The 14882-nt window shown below is 44.1% G+C and overlaps 1 protein-coding gene across 1 annotated transcript in view; it reads right to left on the minus strand.

Moving 5' to 3' along the window:
* Nucleotides 1–14882, minus strand: part of prx (periaxin) — a 50917-nt gene that overhangs the window by 3065 nt on the left and 32970 nt on the right. The window contains exons 6-8 of the mRNA XM_084351188.1: nucleotides 14185–14378; nucleotides 13777–14018; nucleotides 599–13530 (exon numbers count right to left, since the gene is read on the minus strand). Of these exons, the coding sequence (XP_084207314.1) occupies nucleotides 599–13530; nucleotides 13777–14018; nucleotides 14185–14378 (13368 nt within the window). The remainder of the gene's footprint in view (nucleotides 1–598; nucleotides 13531–13776; nucleotides 14019–14184; nucleotides 14379–14882) is intronic.

A 14882-nucleotide genomic window follows, 5' to 3' on the forward strand; every position in this document is an offset into this window, starting at 1 on the left:
TTCACTGTCTCTTTTAAAGGAGTACTCCATTAGTTTAATACTGCACTTCCATAAAATTCAGGAGACTAACCCTAACCCTAACCCGCCCTAAAGCATACTCTGCTTAATCATCTATTTTACTGGAAATGGGACCATAATTTACAAAATGAACATCATGCTGTGTTGAAGAAGACTTGAAACTAGCGATGAGACCATTAACTCATTAGGAAACTATCTACTGAGGTAATAAAGCTGGTGAAAAGTAGGGTCATTTGTCATAAGCTTACATACAATTCGACTTTTTCTGGAACCAGTGGAGTCACCCCCTGCTGGCCATTAGATAGAAAGCAGGTTTAAGGCACTTCTGCACTGGCTTCACTTTGTACGAGGCTCTGTCTACTGTTCATACAGTCTATGTTTGTAAAAGTTGTCTGTTAAAACAAGTTGGGTAGTACTTCATTATATCTTCTCAGGAAATTATCTGTAAACAAGGGAATCATGTCATTTACTTCTCTTTAACAGATACTTGATTAAACATGTTTGACTTGGATACTATCTGCCTTTTGAGTCAATGTCACATTTTTTCAGACATCTCAGTTTGAATTTCCTTTGTCCTTACCTGTGGAGTGTGGCTTCAGGGTGAACTTAGGGACCTTGAACCAGGGTGAAGACTCTCTTTCTTCAGACTCCCTACTTTTGCTCTCAGCCTCGCTCCAAGCCTGGACCTTTGCTGAGCTGAACTCCATGGTAAAACTAGCAGGGGACTCTGAGCTGTCCCTGTCCAGCATATCTGTTCTGGCATGAGATGACACCACATGGTCTGAGTGTTCCTCACTAACACCTGCGAAGGCCATCTTGCCTGATTTCACTTTAAGCCCTTGGGTATCTCCCCCAACTTCTTCTGGTGCCGAATCCTTTCCCAGTTTGACTCTCATTTCTGTGTCCTCCTCCGCTGCAGCCATCTTGCCATATGGAGAGGTGAGCTCCACCTTTGGAAGTTTAATTTTACCGCTGAGTGTCCCTTTATCGTCCTTGGAGTCCTTGTGAAGACTTGCATCTTTTTCACCGTTGAGACTTGAGCTTGAACCTTTGACGTCAAACGACCCTGATTTGCCAGGAGAAAGCGACACTTGGGGCATTTTCATCTTCCCTCCCTCTGACTCTGTGTTCGCAGCAACTGATTTATCTTTGGACTTCCCAAAACTTGGCTTCATTTTGATTTTGGGCATCTTCACTTTGACATCCCCTGTTTCCACCTCAGATGTTGTCTTCTCTTCGAGGACACCTGTGCACGCGGCAGACTCGTCTGTTTCAGGAGGATTTACCAAAACAAAAACAGCTTTCTTTACTTTGGGCATTTTAGGGCCCTCGTACTGAATTTCTGGCCCATAGATTCTTCTTTCGGGAGAGGAGATGGAGGGTAATGGGACACCAAACTTAGGGATTTTGATTTTCTTGCCTTTTTCTGTTTTGACATCTTCATCTTCATCCTGTGATGTACCTATATCAAATTCTATGTCAGGAATCCTGGGGACTTTGACTTCTGCTCCAGATGATGAGGGGCCACCCTCTCCCCCTGTTCCTACGTTGACTGAGCCTTGTACACTTGGTAATGTAACCTCTGGTGCTGCAATTTTAATACGGTCTTTGTCCTCTTTATGTCCATTGTGGGTTTCCACTTCAACTTCATACTCAATTCTGTCTTTATCCTTGCATTTGTGTTTGACGTCACCACCTATCTCATCGCCACAGTTTTTGCATGTTTTTGCTTCTGCTTCCACATTTTTGCCAGTCTTCATTTTTGGCATTCCAATCTTGAATTTGGTTCCTTTGACTTTAGGCCCTTTTACTTTGCCGCTGGTTCCTGCCGCATTGAGATCTAAGTCAGGTAGTTCAACTTTTTTCCTGTCCTTCTTGCCATCTCCTCGATTAAGTCCTAAATCAAGCTCCAGGTCTCCTTTTGGACCTTTGATACCTATTGTTGGCATCTTGAGTTTGAGACCTTTGTGCTCTCCTTCAACCTGCAAACCAGCTTCACCATGAGCGTCTACATCCGGTTTAGGTGTACTACGTGTCACATCGATGTCCAGAGCTGGTGATGTGATTTGTAGCCCTTTAATTTTCCCTCCTGCCTCAATGGTTGGTAAGTCACCTGACACACCCCCCTTTGGAAGTTTAACATCTGGACCTTTGATCTTTCCTCCTGTGACTTCCATCTCTATAGCAGGTGCGTCAATATCTTTGCCTTTACCTTTGGGCAGTGAAATATCAACTTTTGGCATCTTGATATGTGGCAGCTTGATGGTTTCCCCCTCTGCCTCAACTTTCACTTCTGGTGTGTCAATATTTGCTTTTCCTTGAGGGATAGATATGTCCACATTAGGCATCTTGAACTGTCCCTTATCTCCCTTTATTTCAACAGCTGGACTCTCCACCTTTCCTTTGGGCAGAGAGATGTCAACATTTGGCATTTTCCAATGAGGCATTTTGAACTTTCCTCCAGTACCTCCCTCCATTTCAACATCTGGACCTTCAATCTTTCCTTTTGGAAGTGAAATATCAACAGAGGGCATGCCGACATGTGGCATCTTGAATTTGCCGCCTTCCCCTTTGAGCTCCACCTCTGGACCCACCATCTTTCCTTTGGGCAGAGAGATGTCAACATTTGGCATTTTCATGTGAGGCATTTTGAACTTTCCTCCTGAACCTCCCTCTATTTCAACATCTGGACCTTCCATCTTTCCTTTTGGCATTGAAATATCAACAGAGGGCATGCTGACATGTGGCATCTTGAATTTGCCACCTTCCCCTTTGAGCTCCACCTCTGGACCTTCAATCTGTCCTTTGGGCAGAGAGATGTCAACATTTGGCATTTTCATGTGAGGCATTTTGAACTTTCCTCCGGTACCTCCCTCTATTTCAACATCTGGACCTTCGATCTTTCCTTTTGGAAGTGAAATATCAACAGAGGGCATGCTGACATGTGGCATCTTGAATTTTCTGCCTTCCCCTTTGAGCTCCACCTCTGGACCCACCATCTTTCCTTTGGGCAGAGAGATGTCAACATTTGGCATTTTCATGTGAGGCATTTTGAACTTTCCTCCAGTACCTCCCTCTATTTCAACATCTGGACCTTCAATCTTTCCTTTTGGCATTGAAATATCAACAGAGGGCATGCTGAGATGTGGCATCTTGAATTTGCCACCTTCCCCTTTGAGCTCCACCTCTGGACCTTCAATCTTTCCTTTGGGCAGTGAGATGTCAACATTTGGCATTTTCATGTGAGGCATTTTGAACTTTCCTCCGGTACCTCCCTCCATTTCAACATCTGGACCTTCAATCTTTCCTTTGGGCAGTGAGATGTCAACATTTGGCATTTTCATGTGAGGCATTTTGAACTTTCCTCCAGTACCTCCCTCCATTTCAACATCTGGACCTTCAATCTTTCCTTTTGGAAGTGAAATATCAACAGAGGGCATGCTGACATGTGGCATCTTGAATTTGCCGCCTTCCCCTTTGAGCTCCACCTCTGGACCCTCCATCTTTCCTTTGGGCAGAGAGATGTCAACATTTGGCATTTTCATGTGAGGCATTTTGAACTTTCCTCCGGTACCTCCCTCCATTTCAACATCTGGACCTTCAATCTTTCCTTTGGGACGTGAAATATCAACAGAGGGCATGCTGAGATGTGGCATCTTGAATTTGCCACCTTCCCCTTTGAGCTCCACCTCTGGACCCTCCATCTTTCCTTTGGGCAGAGAGATGTCAACATTTGGCATTTTCATGTGAGGCATTTTGAACTTTCCTCCGGTACCTCCCTCCATTTCAACATCTGGACCTTCGATCTTTCCTTTTGGAAGTGAAATATCAACAGAGGGCATGCTGACATGTGGCATTTTGAATTTGCCGCCTTCCCCTTTGAGCTCCACCTCTGGACCCTCCATCTTTCCTTTGGGCAGAGAGATGTCAACATTTGGCATTTTCATGTGAGGCATTTTGAACCTTCCGCCGGTACCTCCCTCTATTTCAACATCTGGACCTTCAATCTTTCCTTTTGGCATTGAAATATCAACAGAGGGCATGCTGACATGTGGCATCTTGAATTTGCCACCTTCCCCTTTGAGCTCCACCTCTGGACCTTCAATCTTTCCTTTGGGCAGTGAGATGTCAACATTTGGCATTTTCATGTGAGGCATTTTGAACTTTCCTCCAGTACCTCCCTCTATTTCAACATCTGGACCTTCGATCTTTCCTTTTGGAAGTGAAATATCAACAGAGGGCATGCTGAGATGTGGCATCTTGAATTTGCCACCTTCCCCTTTGAGCTCCCCCTCTGGACCCTCCATCTTTCCTTTGGGCAGAGAGATGTCAACATTTGGCATTTTCATGTGAGGCATTTTGAACTTTCCTCCGGTACCTCCCTCCATTTCAACATCTGGACCTTCAATCTTTCCTTTGGGAAGTGAAATATCAACAGAGGGCATGCTGAGATGTGGCATCTTGAATTTGCTACTTTCCCCTTTGAGCTCTACCTCGGGACCCTCCATCTTTCCTTTGGGCACGGAGATGTCAACATTTGGCATTTTCATGTGAGGCATTTTGAACTTTCCTCCTGAACCTCCCTCTATTTCAACATCTGGACCTTCAATCTTTCCTTTGGGCAGAGAGATATCAACATTTGGCATTTTCATGTGAGGCATTTTGAACTTTCCTCCTGAACCTCCCTCTAATTCAACATCTGGACCTTCAATCTTTCCTTTGGGCAGAGAGATATCAATATTTGGCATTTTCACGTGAGGCATTTTGAACTTTCCTCCTGAACCTCCCTCTAATTCAACATCTCGACCTTCAACCTTTCCTTTTGGAAGTGAAATATCAACAGAGGGCATACTGGGATGTGGCATCTTGAATTTGCCACCTTCCCCTTTGAGCTCCACCTCTGGACCCTCCATCTTTCCTTTGGGCAGAGAGATGTCAACATTTGGCATTTTCATGTGAGGCATTTTGAACCTTCCCCCGGTACCTCCCTCTATTTCAACATCTGGACCTTCAACCTTTCCTTTTGGAAGTGAAATATTAACAGAGGGCATGCTGAAATGGGGCATCTTGAATTTTCCACCTTCGCCTTTAAGCTCCACCTCTGGACCCACCATCTGTCCTTTGGGCAGGGAGATGTCAATGTCTGGCATTTTGATATCTGGCGTATTGAATTTGCCTCCATCTCCATCAACCTTTGCACCATGCTTTACTTTTGGCAGGGACACATCCAGGCCTATTTTGGGGATGGAAACATCAATCGTTGGCATTTTGGGAATTTTGAGGCTTCCCTCATAACCTCTGATATCAGCCTCTGAGACATCGACCTCTGCTTTGGGGAGAAGAACCTCAGTCTCTGGTGTTTTAGCTGCTGGCAGTGAGAGTTCAACAGAAGGCATTTTGACTGTGGTCTTAGCGTCAACGTAGCCACTTGGCTTAGCTAAATCCTTTTCTTTAGAGCCAAATCCTGGCATGGAGAACTTTGGTAGTTTGATAGTGAAATCAGGTGCATGGAAGCCACCTTTTCCTTCCACATCTGCCCCCAGTTTAGCATCAACTGCTCCCTCTGGGAGTTGACCTTTTGGTGATGATATTTTAAACTTGGGGAATTTCCCTTTGGATTTTAATTTATTGTCTGGGGTTTCAACATTGATTTCTGCTTTAGGAATGTCAATTTTCCCCTTTTTCATTTTAACATCTACATCAGGACAAGACACGGACACATCGGTATTCTTTTTGTGAAAACCAAATGAGGGCAGTTTGATTTTAGGTTTTTTCACCTTGACCTTTCCATCCCCATCAAACTCTACTGATGGTGCCCTAATCTCTCCTTCAACATGTGGTGGGCTGAGGGAAATGTCTCCTTTGGGTCCTTTTCCTGATATCTGCATGTCACCACTCTTGGACTTGCCACCGAACCTGGGAAGCGAGAAACTGGGAAGAGGTAGCTCAAAGCTGCCCCCTGATGAAGGTCTGCCTCCCTCTGCTTTCAGAAGCTCCACTTCCACATCATCACATTTAGGTTTGGTGAGACCGAAGTCTAGATCCACCTTCGGAGCAGAGATGTCAACTGTTGGTAGTTTGAGACCAGACATCTCCAAACCTCCTGATGCGCCAGGACCACTGGTGTCCACTTTGAGGCTTTTGTCTTTCAGACCAGAAGGAAGGCTTAGGTCAAGATCAAATTTGGGGAGATTTATGTCAAGAGTTGGCATGTGGATACCACCACCCTTTTTACCAGATAGGTCAGCTTTTGGTACTTCAATTTCCTTTCCAGAAGGTCCTTCAATATTGATATCTCCCTCCACTTTTCCCACAGGAACTGAAATGTCAACAGCTGGCATTGCAATCTTTCCTCCCTTCATCTCTGGTCCTTCCACTGTGACATTGCCCTCTGGCAGGTTCATCTTTGGGAGTGAAATGTCAAATTTAGGCATTTTGAATTTGCCTCCTTTTACCTCAGGTCCCGCAATACTGAGGTCAGCATCAGCCTTTCCTTTAGGGAGTGAAAGGTCAATGTCTGGCATGTTAATTTTTCCACCACCTTTAAGTTCAGGACCTTCTATGTTGACCTCTGGTCCCTTAGCTTTAATCTTTGGAAGAGAGATATCAAGTGAGGGCATGTGGAACTTTCCTCCCTTTCCAGCATGTCCTTCAATTTCAAAATCAATGTCTGGCATCTCAATCTTCCCTCCTTTGATGTCTGGCCCTTTCATTTTGACATCACCTTCTGGGAGACTTACTTTTGGCAATAAGACATCAAATTTTGGCATTTTAAATTTGGCTCCTTTTACCTCAGGGCCTTCAACATCAAGATCACCAACTGTTGGCATTTCAATTTTTCCTTTCATGTCTGGTCCTTCCACATTGGCGTCAAACTTTGGGAGACTCACTTTTGGTAGAGAAACATCAAATTTGGGCATTTTGAATTTCCCTCCTTTCACTTCAGGGCCTTCAACATCAAGATCACCCTCAACTTTTCCTTTTGGAAGTGAAATATCAACTGATGGCATTTCAATTTTTCCTTTCATGTCTGGTCCTTCCACATTGGCGTCAAACTTTGGGAGACTCACTTTTGGTAGAGAAACATCAAATTTGGGCATTTTGAATTTCCCTCCTTTCACTTCAGGGCCTTCAACATCAAGATCACCCTCAACTTTTCCTTTTGGAAGTGAAATATCAACTGATGGCATTTCAATTTTTCCTTTCATGTCTGGTCCTTCCACATTGGCGTCAAACTTTGGGAGACTCACTTTTGGTAGAGAAACATCAAATTTGGGCATTTTGAATTTCCCTCCTTTCACTTCAGGGCCTTCAACATTAATGTCACCCTCAACTTTTCCTTTGGGAAGTGAAATGTCAACAGTTGGGATGTTCACCTTTCCTCCTTCGACACCAGGACCCTCAAGGTTGATATCTACATCAGGAGATTTTATTTTGGGCAGAGAAACATCCAATGATGGCATGTTTAGCTTTCCACCTTTAACGTCAATGCCTTCAATATTTACATCCGGTCCCTTAGCTTTCATTTTTGGAAGAGAGATATCAAGTGAGGGCATGTGAAACTTGCCTCCTTTACTGTGCCCATCAATGTCAATATCCACAGCAGCCTTTCCTTTTGGAAGTGAAATATCAACTGTTGGCGTTTCAATTTTTCCTTTCACGTCTGGTCCTTCCACATTGGCGTCAAACTTTGGGAGACTCACTTTTGGTAGAGAAACATCAAATTTGGGCATTTTGAAGTTCCCTCCTTTCACTTCAGGGCCTTCAACATTAATGTCACCCTCAACTTTTCCTTTTGGAAGTGAAATGTCAGCAGTCGGGATGTTCACTTTTCCACCTTCGACATCAGGACCCTCAAGGTTGATATCTACATCGGGAGATTTTATTTTGGGCAGAGAAACATCAAGTGATGGCATTTTTAGCTTTCCACCTTTAACGTCAGGGCCTTCGAAATTTACCTCCGGCCCCTTAGCTTTCATTTTTGGAAAAGAGATATCAAGTGAGGGCATGTGGAACTTTCCTCCTTTGCCAGCATGTCCTTCAACTTCAATTTCTCCTCCTGCTTTTCCTTTAGGGAGTGAAAGATCAATATCTGGCATTTCAATCTTCCTTCCCTTGATGTCTGGGCCTTTTATTTTGACACCACCCTCTGGAAGATTCACTTTTGGCAATGAAACATCAAATCTTGGCATCTTAAATTTTCCTCCTTTCAAGTCAGGGCCTTCAACATTTAGGTCACCCTCAACTTCTCCTTTAGGGAGTGACATGTCACCTTTAAGTTCAGGTCCTTCAATATCAACATCAACCCCCTTTGCCTTGATTTTAGGAAGAGAGAGATCAATCGAGGGCATGTGAAACTTGCCTCCTTTACCCACATGTCCCTCAACATCAACGTCTCCCTTTACCTTTCCTTTTGGGAGTGAAATATCAACTGTTGGCAGTTCTACATTGCTCTCTGGCAGGTTCATCTTTGGAAGTGAGACGTCAAATTTGGGCATTTTGAATTTCCCTCCTTTCACCTCAGGGCCTTCAACATCAAGATCACCCTCAACTTTTCCTTTGGGGAGTGAAATATCAACTGATGGCATTTCAATTTTTCCTTTCATGTCTGGTCCTTCCACATTGGCGTCAAACTTTGGGAGACTCACTTTTGGTAGAGAAACATCAAATTTGGGCATTTTGAATTTCCCTCCTTTCACTTCAGGGCCTTCAACATCAAGATCACCCTCAACCTTTCCTTTGGGGAGTGAAATATCAATGTCTGGCATTTCAACCTTCCCTCCCTTAATGTTTGGGCCTTTTATTTTGGCATCACCCCCTGGGAGACTCACTCTTGGCAATGACATATCAAATTTGGGCATCTTAAATTTGCCTCCTTTCATGTCAGGGCCTTCAACATTTAGGTCACCCTCAACTTTTCCTTTGGGAAGTGAAATGTCAACAGTTGGGATGTTCATCTTTCCTCCTTTAACATCAGGTCCCTCAAGGTTGATATCTACATCGGGAGATTTCATTTTGGGCAGAGAAACATCCAATGATGGCATGTTTAGCTTTCCACCTTTAACGTCAGGGCCTTCGATATTTACCTCTGGTCCCTTAGCTTTCATTTTAGGAAGAGAGATATCAAGTGAGGGCATGTGGAACTTTCCTCCTTTGCCAGCATGTCCTTCAACTTCAATTTCTCCTCCTGCTTTTCCTTTGGGGAGTGAAATATCAATGTCTGGCATGTCAACCTTCCCTCCCTTCATGCGTGGGCCTTTTATTTCGACATCACCTCCTGGGAGACTCACTTTTGGCATTGACACATCAAATTTCGGCATCTTAAATTTGCTTCCTTTTATGTCAGGGCCTTCAACATCAAGATCACCCTCAACTTTTCCTTTGGGGAGTGAAATATCAATGTCTGGCATTTCAACCTTCCCTCCCTTAATGTTTGGGCCTTTTATTTTGGCATCACCCCCTGGGAGACTCACTCTTGGCAATGACACATCAAATTTGGGCATCTTAAATTTGCCTCCTTTCATGTCAGGGCCTTCAACATTTAGGTCACCTTCAATTTTTCCTTTGGGGAGTGAAATATCAATGTCTGGCATTTCAACTTTCCCTACCTTCATGTCTGGGCCTTTTATTTCAACATCACCCCCTGGGAGACTCACTTTTGGCAATGACACATCAAATTTGGGCATCTTAAATTTGCCTCCTTTCATGTCAGGGCCTTCAACATTTAGGTCACCCTCAACTTTAGGGAGTGAAATGTCAACAGTTGGCAAGTCAAACCTTGCTCCCTTAACATCTGGACCCTGGAGGCTGATATCTACCTCTGGACACTTAACTTTCGGGAGTGACATGTCACCTTTCAGTTCAGGTCCTTCAATATCAACATCAACTCCCTTTCCTTTCATTTTAGGCAGAGAGATATCAAACGAGGGCATATGAAACTTTCCACCTTTACCAGCATCTACCTCAAGGTCAACATCTCCTTTTACCTTCCCTTTTGGGAGTGAAATGTCCACATTGCCCTCTGGCAGGTTCATCTTTGGAAGTGACACGTCAAATTTAGGCATTTTGAATTTGCCTCCTTTTACCTCAGGACCCTCAATGCTGAGGTCAGCATCAGCTTTTCCTTTAGGGAGTGAAAAGTCAATGTCTGGCATGTTGATGTTTCCTCCCTTAAGTTCAGGACCTTCTATGTTGACTTCTGGAGCCTTAGCTTTAATCTTTGGAAGAGAGATATCAAATGAGGGCATGTGGAACTTTCCTCCTTTTCCAGCATGTCCTTCAATTTCAATATCTCCTCCTGCTTTTCCTTTGGGGAGTGAGATATCAATGTCTGGCATCTCAATCTTCCTGCCCTTTATCTCGGGCCCTTTCAATTTTACATCACCTTCTGGAAAACTGACTTTAGGGAATTTCCCCTCAGGACCTTCAATGTTTATTCCCACTTCCCCTTTTGCTTCTGGAAGTGAAATATCAACAGTCGGCATTTCCATTTTTCCTTTAATCTCTGCTCCTTTGACTTTGACATCGCCCTCTGGAAGGTTCATCTTTGGAAATGAAAATTTGGGCATTTTGAATTTACCTGTCCCCCCCTTGGGACCTTCAACTTTTATGTCACCTTTGACTTTTCCTTTAGGAAGTCCAATGTTGTAGGATGGCATTTCAATATTCCCATCCTTTCCCGAGTGAATATCAATATCAATGTCTCCCTGCATCCCCTTTCCTTTAGGAAGGGAGAGGTCGATTTTTGGCATTTCAAACTTGCCACCTTTAACTTTCGGCCCTTGAAAATTCACATCTCCTTCAGGTAATTTTACTGCAGGGAGGGTGATGTCTACAGATGGTAGGTCGAATTTACCTCCTCGTCCATCTCCTTCGACAGCGATGTCACCTTCGAATGTTCCTTTAGGGGGTGAGATGTCGATAGTTGGCATTTTAATTTCCCCACCTTTGATTTCTGGTCCCTCGATGTTGATATCACCTCGCTTTGACTTTATTTTAGGGAGAGAAACATCAATGGACGGCATATGAAAATGTCCTCCTTTACCTTTGGCTTGTATGTCACCCTCTATTTTCCCCCTTGGAAGAGAGACATCAGCTGAGGGTCCCTCTAGGCCAATATTTCCCTCAGGCATCTTCATCTTTGGCAGTGATACATCAAATGTAGGCATCTTAAACGTGCCTCCTTTTCCTGTGGGACCTTTAATATCTATGTTACCCTCTGCTTTTCCTTTTGGAGGAGATATATCAACTGTAGGCATGTTCATTTTTCCTCCTTTAATCTTACTTCCCTGCAGGTCCAAATCTGCCTCTGGTGTATCAACCTTAAACTCAGGACCTTCGATGTTGATGTCACCTCCCTGTGATTTGATCTTTGGTAGTGACACATCTAATGAAGGCATCTGGAACTTTCCTCCTTTGGCCTCGGGAACTTGGATCTTTACTTCCCCCTCTGGTGACTTCATAGCAGGAAGAGAGATGTCGAGTGATGGCATGTTGAACTTTGCTCCTCCTTTGACCTCAGGTCCTTCAATATCAATCTCTGCCTCTTTGGTTTTCATCTTTGGGAGTGAGACGTCAAAAGTTGGCATCTTGAACTTGGCCTTGCCACCACCACTGCCCTCGACCTCCATGTCGCCCTGGACGTTTGCCTTGGGAAGTGAAAAGTCAACATTTGGAAGTTCAGGGCATTCTAGCTTCACGTCTCCTTCAGGTAGCTTCATCTTTGGGAGAGAAATGTCTAAAGAGGGCATGCCTCCTTTCAGTTCACTGCCATCAATGTTCAGATCGCCTTCTATGTTTCCTTGGGGAACAGAGACGTCGACAGTAGGCATCTTGATCTTTCCGCCTTTGATTTCAGGTCCCTCTAAAACAACGTCTCCCTCAGGTGACTTCATTTTTGGAAGAGATATATTGTAAGAAGGCATTTTAAACCTGCCTCCTTTTCCCTTGATGTCAACCTCACCCTTGGATTTACCTTTTGGTAGAGAAATGTCAACTGATGGTACCTCAATTTTCCCTCCTTTGATCTCAGGTCCTTTAAAGTCAACTTCAGCCTCAGATGTCCCCATTTTGGGTAGTCTAACATCAAGTGATGGCATTTTGAATTTTCCTCCCTTCCCAGCCTGACCTTCTACTTCAATATCTCCTTCCATTTTGCCTTTGGGCAGAGAAATATCGAGTGTGGGCATTTCAAATTTACCACCTTTTACTTCTGGGCCTTCAATGTCGACTTTCTTATCACCTGTCTTCATTTCAGGTAGCGAGATGTCAAACGATGGTAGCTGAAATTTTCCTTCTCCTTCAATATCAGCTGTTCCTGCTTTGCCTTTGGGAAGGGTCAAGTCTACTTTGGGTAACTTGAAGCCCCCTTCCATCTGTTGTCCTTTTATATCTCCTTCTGGTGACTTAAATTTTGGTAAAGATATGTCAAAATTAGGCATTTTGAACTTTCCATCTCCACCAACGTAATAGTCCATATCCACATCTGCAACCCCTGTTTCCACATTTGGGAGAGAGATGTCAGCAGAGGGTAGACTGAATTTCCCTCCACCTTCTGGACCCTCAATATCAACACTAGATGATTCCATCTTTGGTAACGAGATATCAACCTTTGGCATGGAGATTTTGGGCCCTTTAAAAGTGCCCTCAACTTCGTCAGGAATTCGGCGCCCGGTGTCAAATTCCAAATCAACATCAGGAACAGAGATGTCAATGGCCGGCATTTTGATTGCTGTCTTCCCAGCTCCTTCGCACTCTGGGAGTGAGAAGTCGATGTCAGAATTTCCCTTCACTTTTGGTAAAGAAATGTCGACAGAAGGCATTTGAAAAGATGCAGCTTTTCCTGAGAGATCACCTTCAATCTTTGGCTTGGTGATATTTGCTTCAGGGAGGCCAATCTCACCACCTCCTTTGATTTCCACTTTTGGAGGTGTTACATCAGCGTCAGGCACTTTCATCCCTTTGGCTTTTACCTTGATGTCACCATCTATCTCATCCGAATGACGTGAGAGTCTCACTTTGGGCAGTTTTAACTTTGGCATCCTTAGCTTTGCATCTCCTTTGCCCACGTCTACATCAATGTTTCCCACAGCTGCGTCTGCATCAACCCCTCCTTTGATGTCAATGTTAGGAGCTTTTCCCTTCACAGCAGGCAAAGATGCCTCAGCTTTTCCTGAAGGGAGTGCAAACTCCACATCAGGTGCGTTAATCTTCACCCCTCCCTTTTCCGTATCCATGTCTTTATCACCAGACAAACTGAACTCCACTGACGGCGGCTGAATGCTGATACCCGGGGGCTTCCGCTCCAGAGATCCAGTTTCCAAAGCTGAGCCTGACTTTGTGTGTTTGCTCTTAGGAAAGCTGATTCCAAACTTGTGTCCTTTTCCTTTGGTTTTCACTTTAGCTCCAGATATCTCAGGTGCAGAGATATTCACCTGTCCCTCGAGTCTCCCTGTTTCCACTTGTCCTCCGGTCTCTGCTCCAGCGTAAGCCTTTGTTTTCATGCGGGGAAACCTGGGAAAACCGTGTAAAGAAAGGAAGAAGAAAATAAGAAAAATACATTGTAATATAACTAAAAACATACTTTTAAGATTATCATTTGATGTAATTGAGTCAGTAAAAGTACTGTATTACAGTTTTCTTTAGAACTACCATCATAATGTTGCTCAGCAAATCTTCACGTGCTGTTTAGTGAGTACAGCAGGTAATGATGACAATTTCAACATGAAAAGCAAACACTGAAACACAAACAAGGCCAACCTGATCCTCCTCTTTGCCTTCCCCGCGGCTGCCGCTCCCTCTGCTCCTCCCGCTTCGACCTTCGCGCTCCTGCTCTGTTTGAATTTAGGGAGAGAAAACTCCACGTCCACGTCACTCATCTCCAGTCTGGGCGGCGTTCCCTCGACCACCAGCTCCTCTCTGCGCTTCTCTTTCAGCCTCTTCAGACCAAAACGACCACCTCTCTTCTTCTTGGCCTTGAACGGCTTGCTGCCCTTCACACTCTGAAATACAAACAAACACACATTAAGAGGGCCTGAAAGTTTATAGAAACTACAAAGAGTTTTAAAACTAATTTGAGGCTATAAAAGAGAGGACTAAGTGTTCACATTATTTATAAACAATGGAGAATTTATGTGACAAGTTGCATTTCGGAATATTATTGATTACCATTTTGGATATCTTGGCTTTGGGACCTTTGACCTCCAAACTGGGAACTCGAGGCCGCACGCTGACCTCCGCTCCAGGGATGGTCCTCTTCAGTTGGAAGCTGACCTTGTAAGGCTCCGCACACTGAAGGATCTTCAGGGCGTCTTCATACTTCACATTGTCGAAGTAGACCTTGGCACTCAGCAGCTGGTCACCTTCACACAGAGAACATAATGAATGAAAGAGTCAGTGTTAAGACCTGTCAAAGCTGTTGAAACTTTCACACCTGTCCATTTCAGTTTGCTTTTTTTAGTGATTTAGGGTCTATCACGTATATATGCTATAAGTTTCCTGGGGAATAACAAATATACTTCATGATAGAGCAGTAGTGTACTGTAGCACAGCCGTTTATAATAAGAAGTACTCTGAGAATCTTGTCTTTGCTGACCTCCAGTGGTTAACTTTTCACCTTCCCTCAGTGAAGTACAGGTGTACTCCAAGACCTCTTGACATCACTGTTGTGTGTGGCTACAGGTGCAGCAAGCATACTTCTGCCCACAACCAGAAGGCTCTGCACACTGAAGGATCTTCATACTTAACATTGTGGAAGCAGACCTTGGCCAATAATTTGTGGCATTTCAATGTCAATTAAATACATGTGTGTTCACTTTTTCACTTTCATCTGGAGGTTTACCAACTGTACTCAAAATGTACTCCAT

Source organism: Pagrus pagrus (genome assembly GCF_965226575.1).
Source record: "Pagrus pagrus genome assembly, chromosome: 4".
In the NCBI taxonomy this organism is placed as follows: Eukaryota; Metazoa; Chordata; class Actinopteri; order Spariformes; family Sparidae; genus Pagrus; species Pagrus pagrus.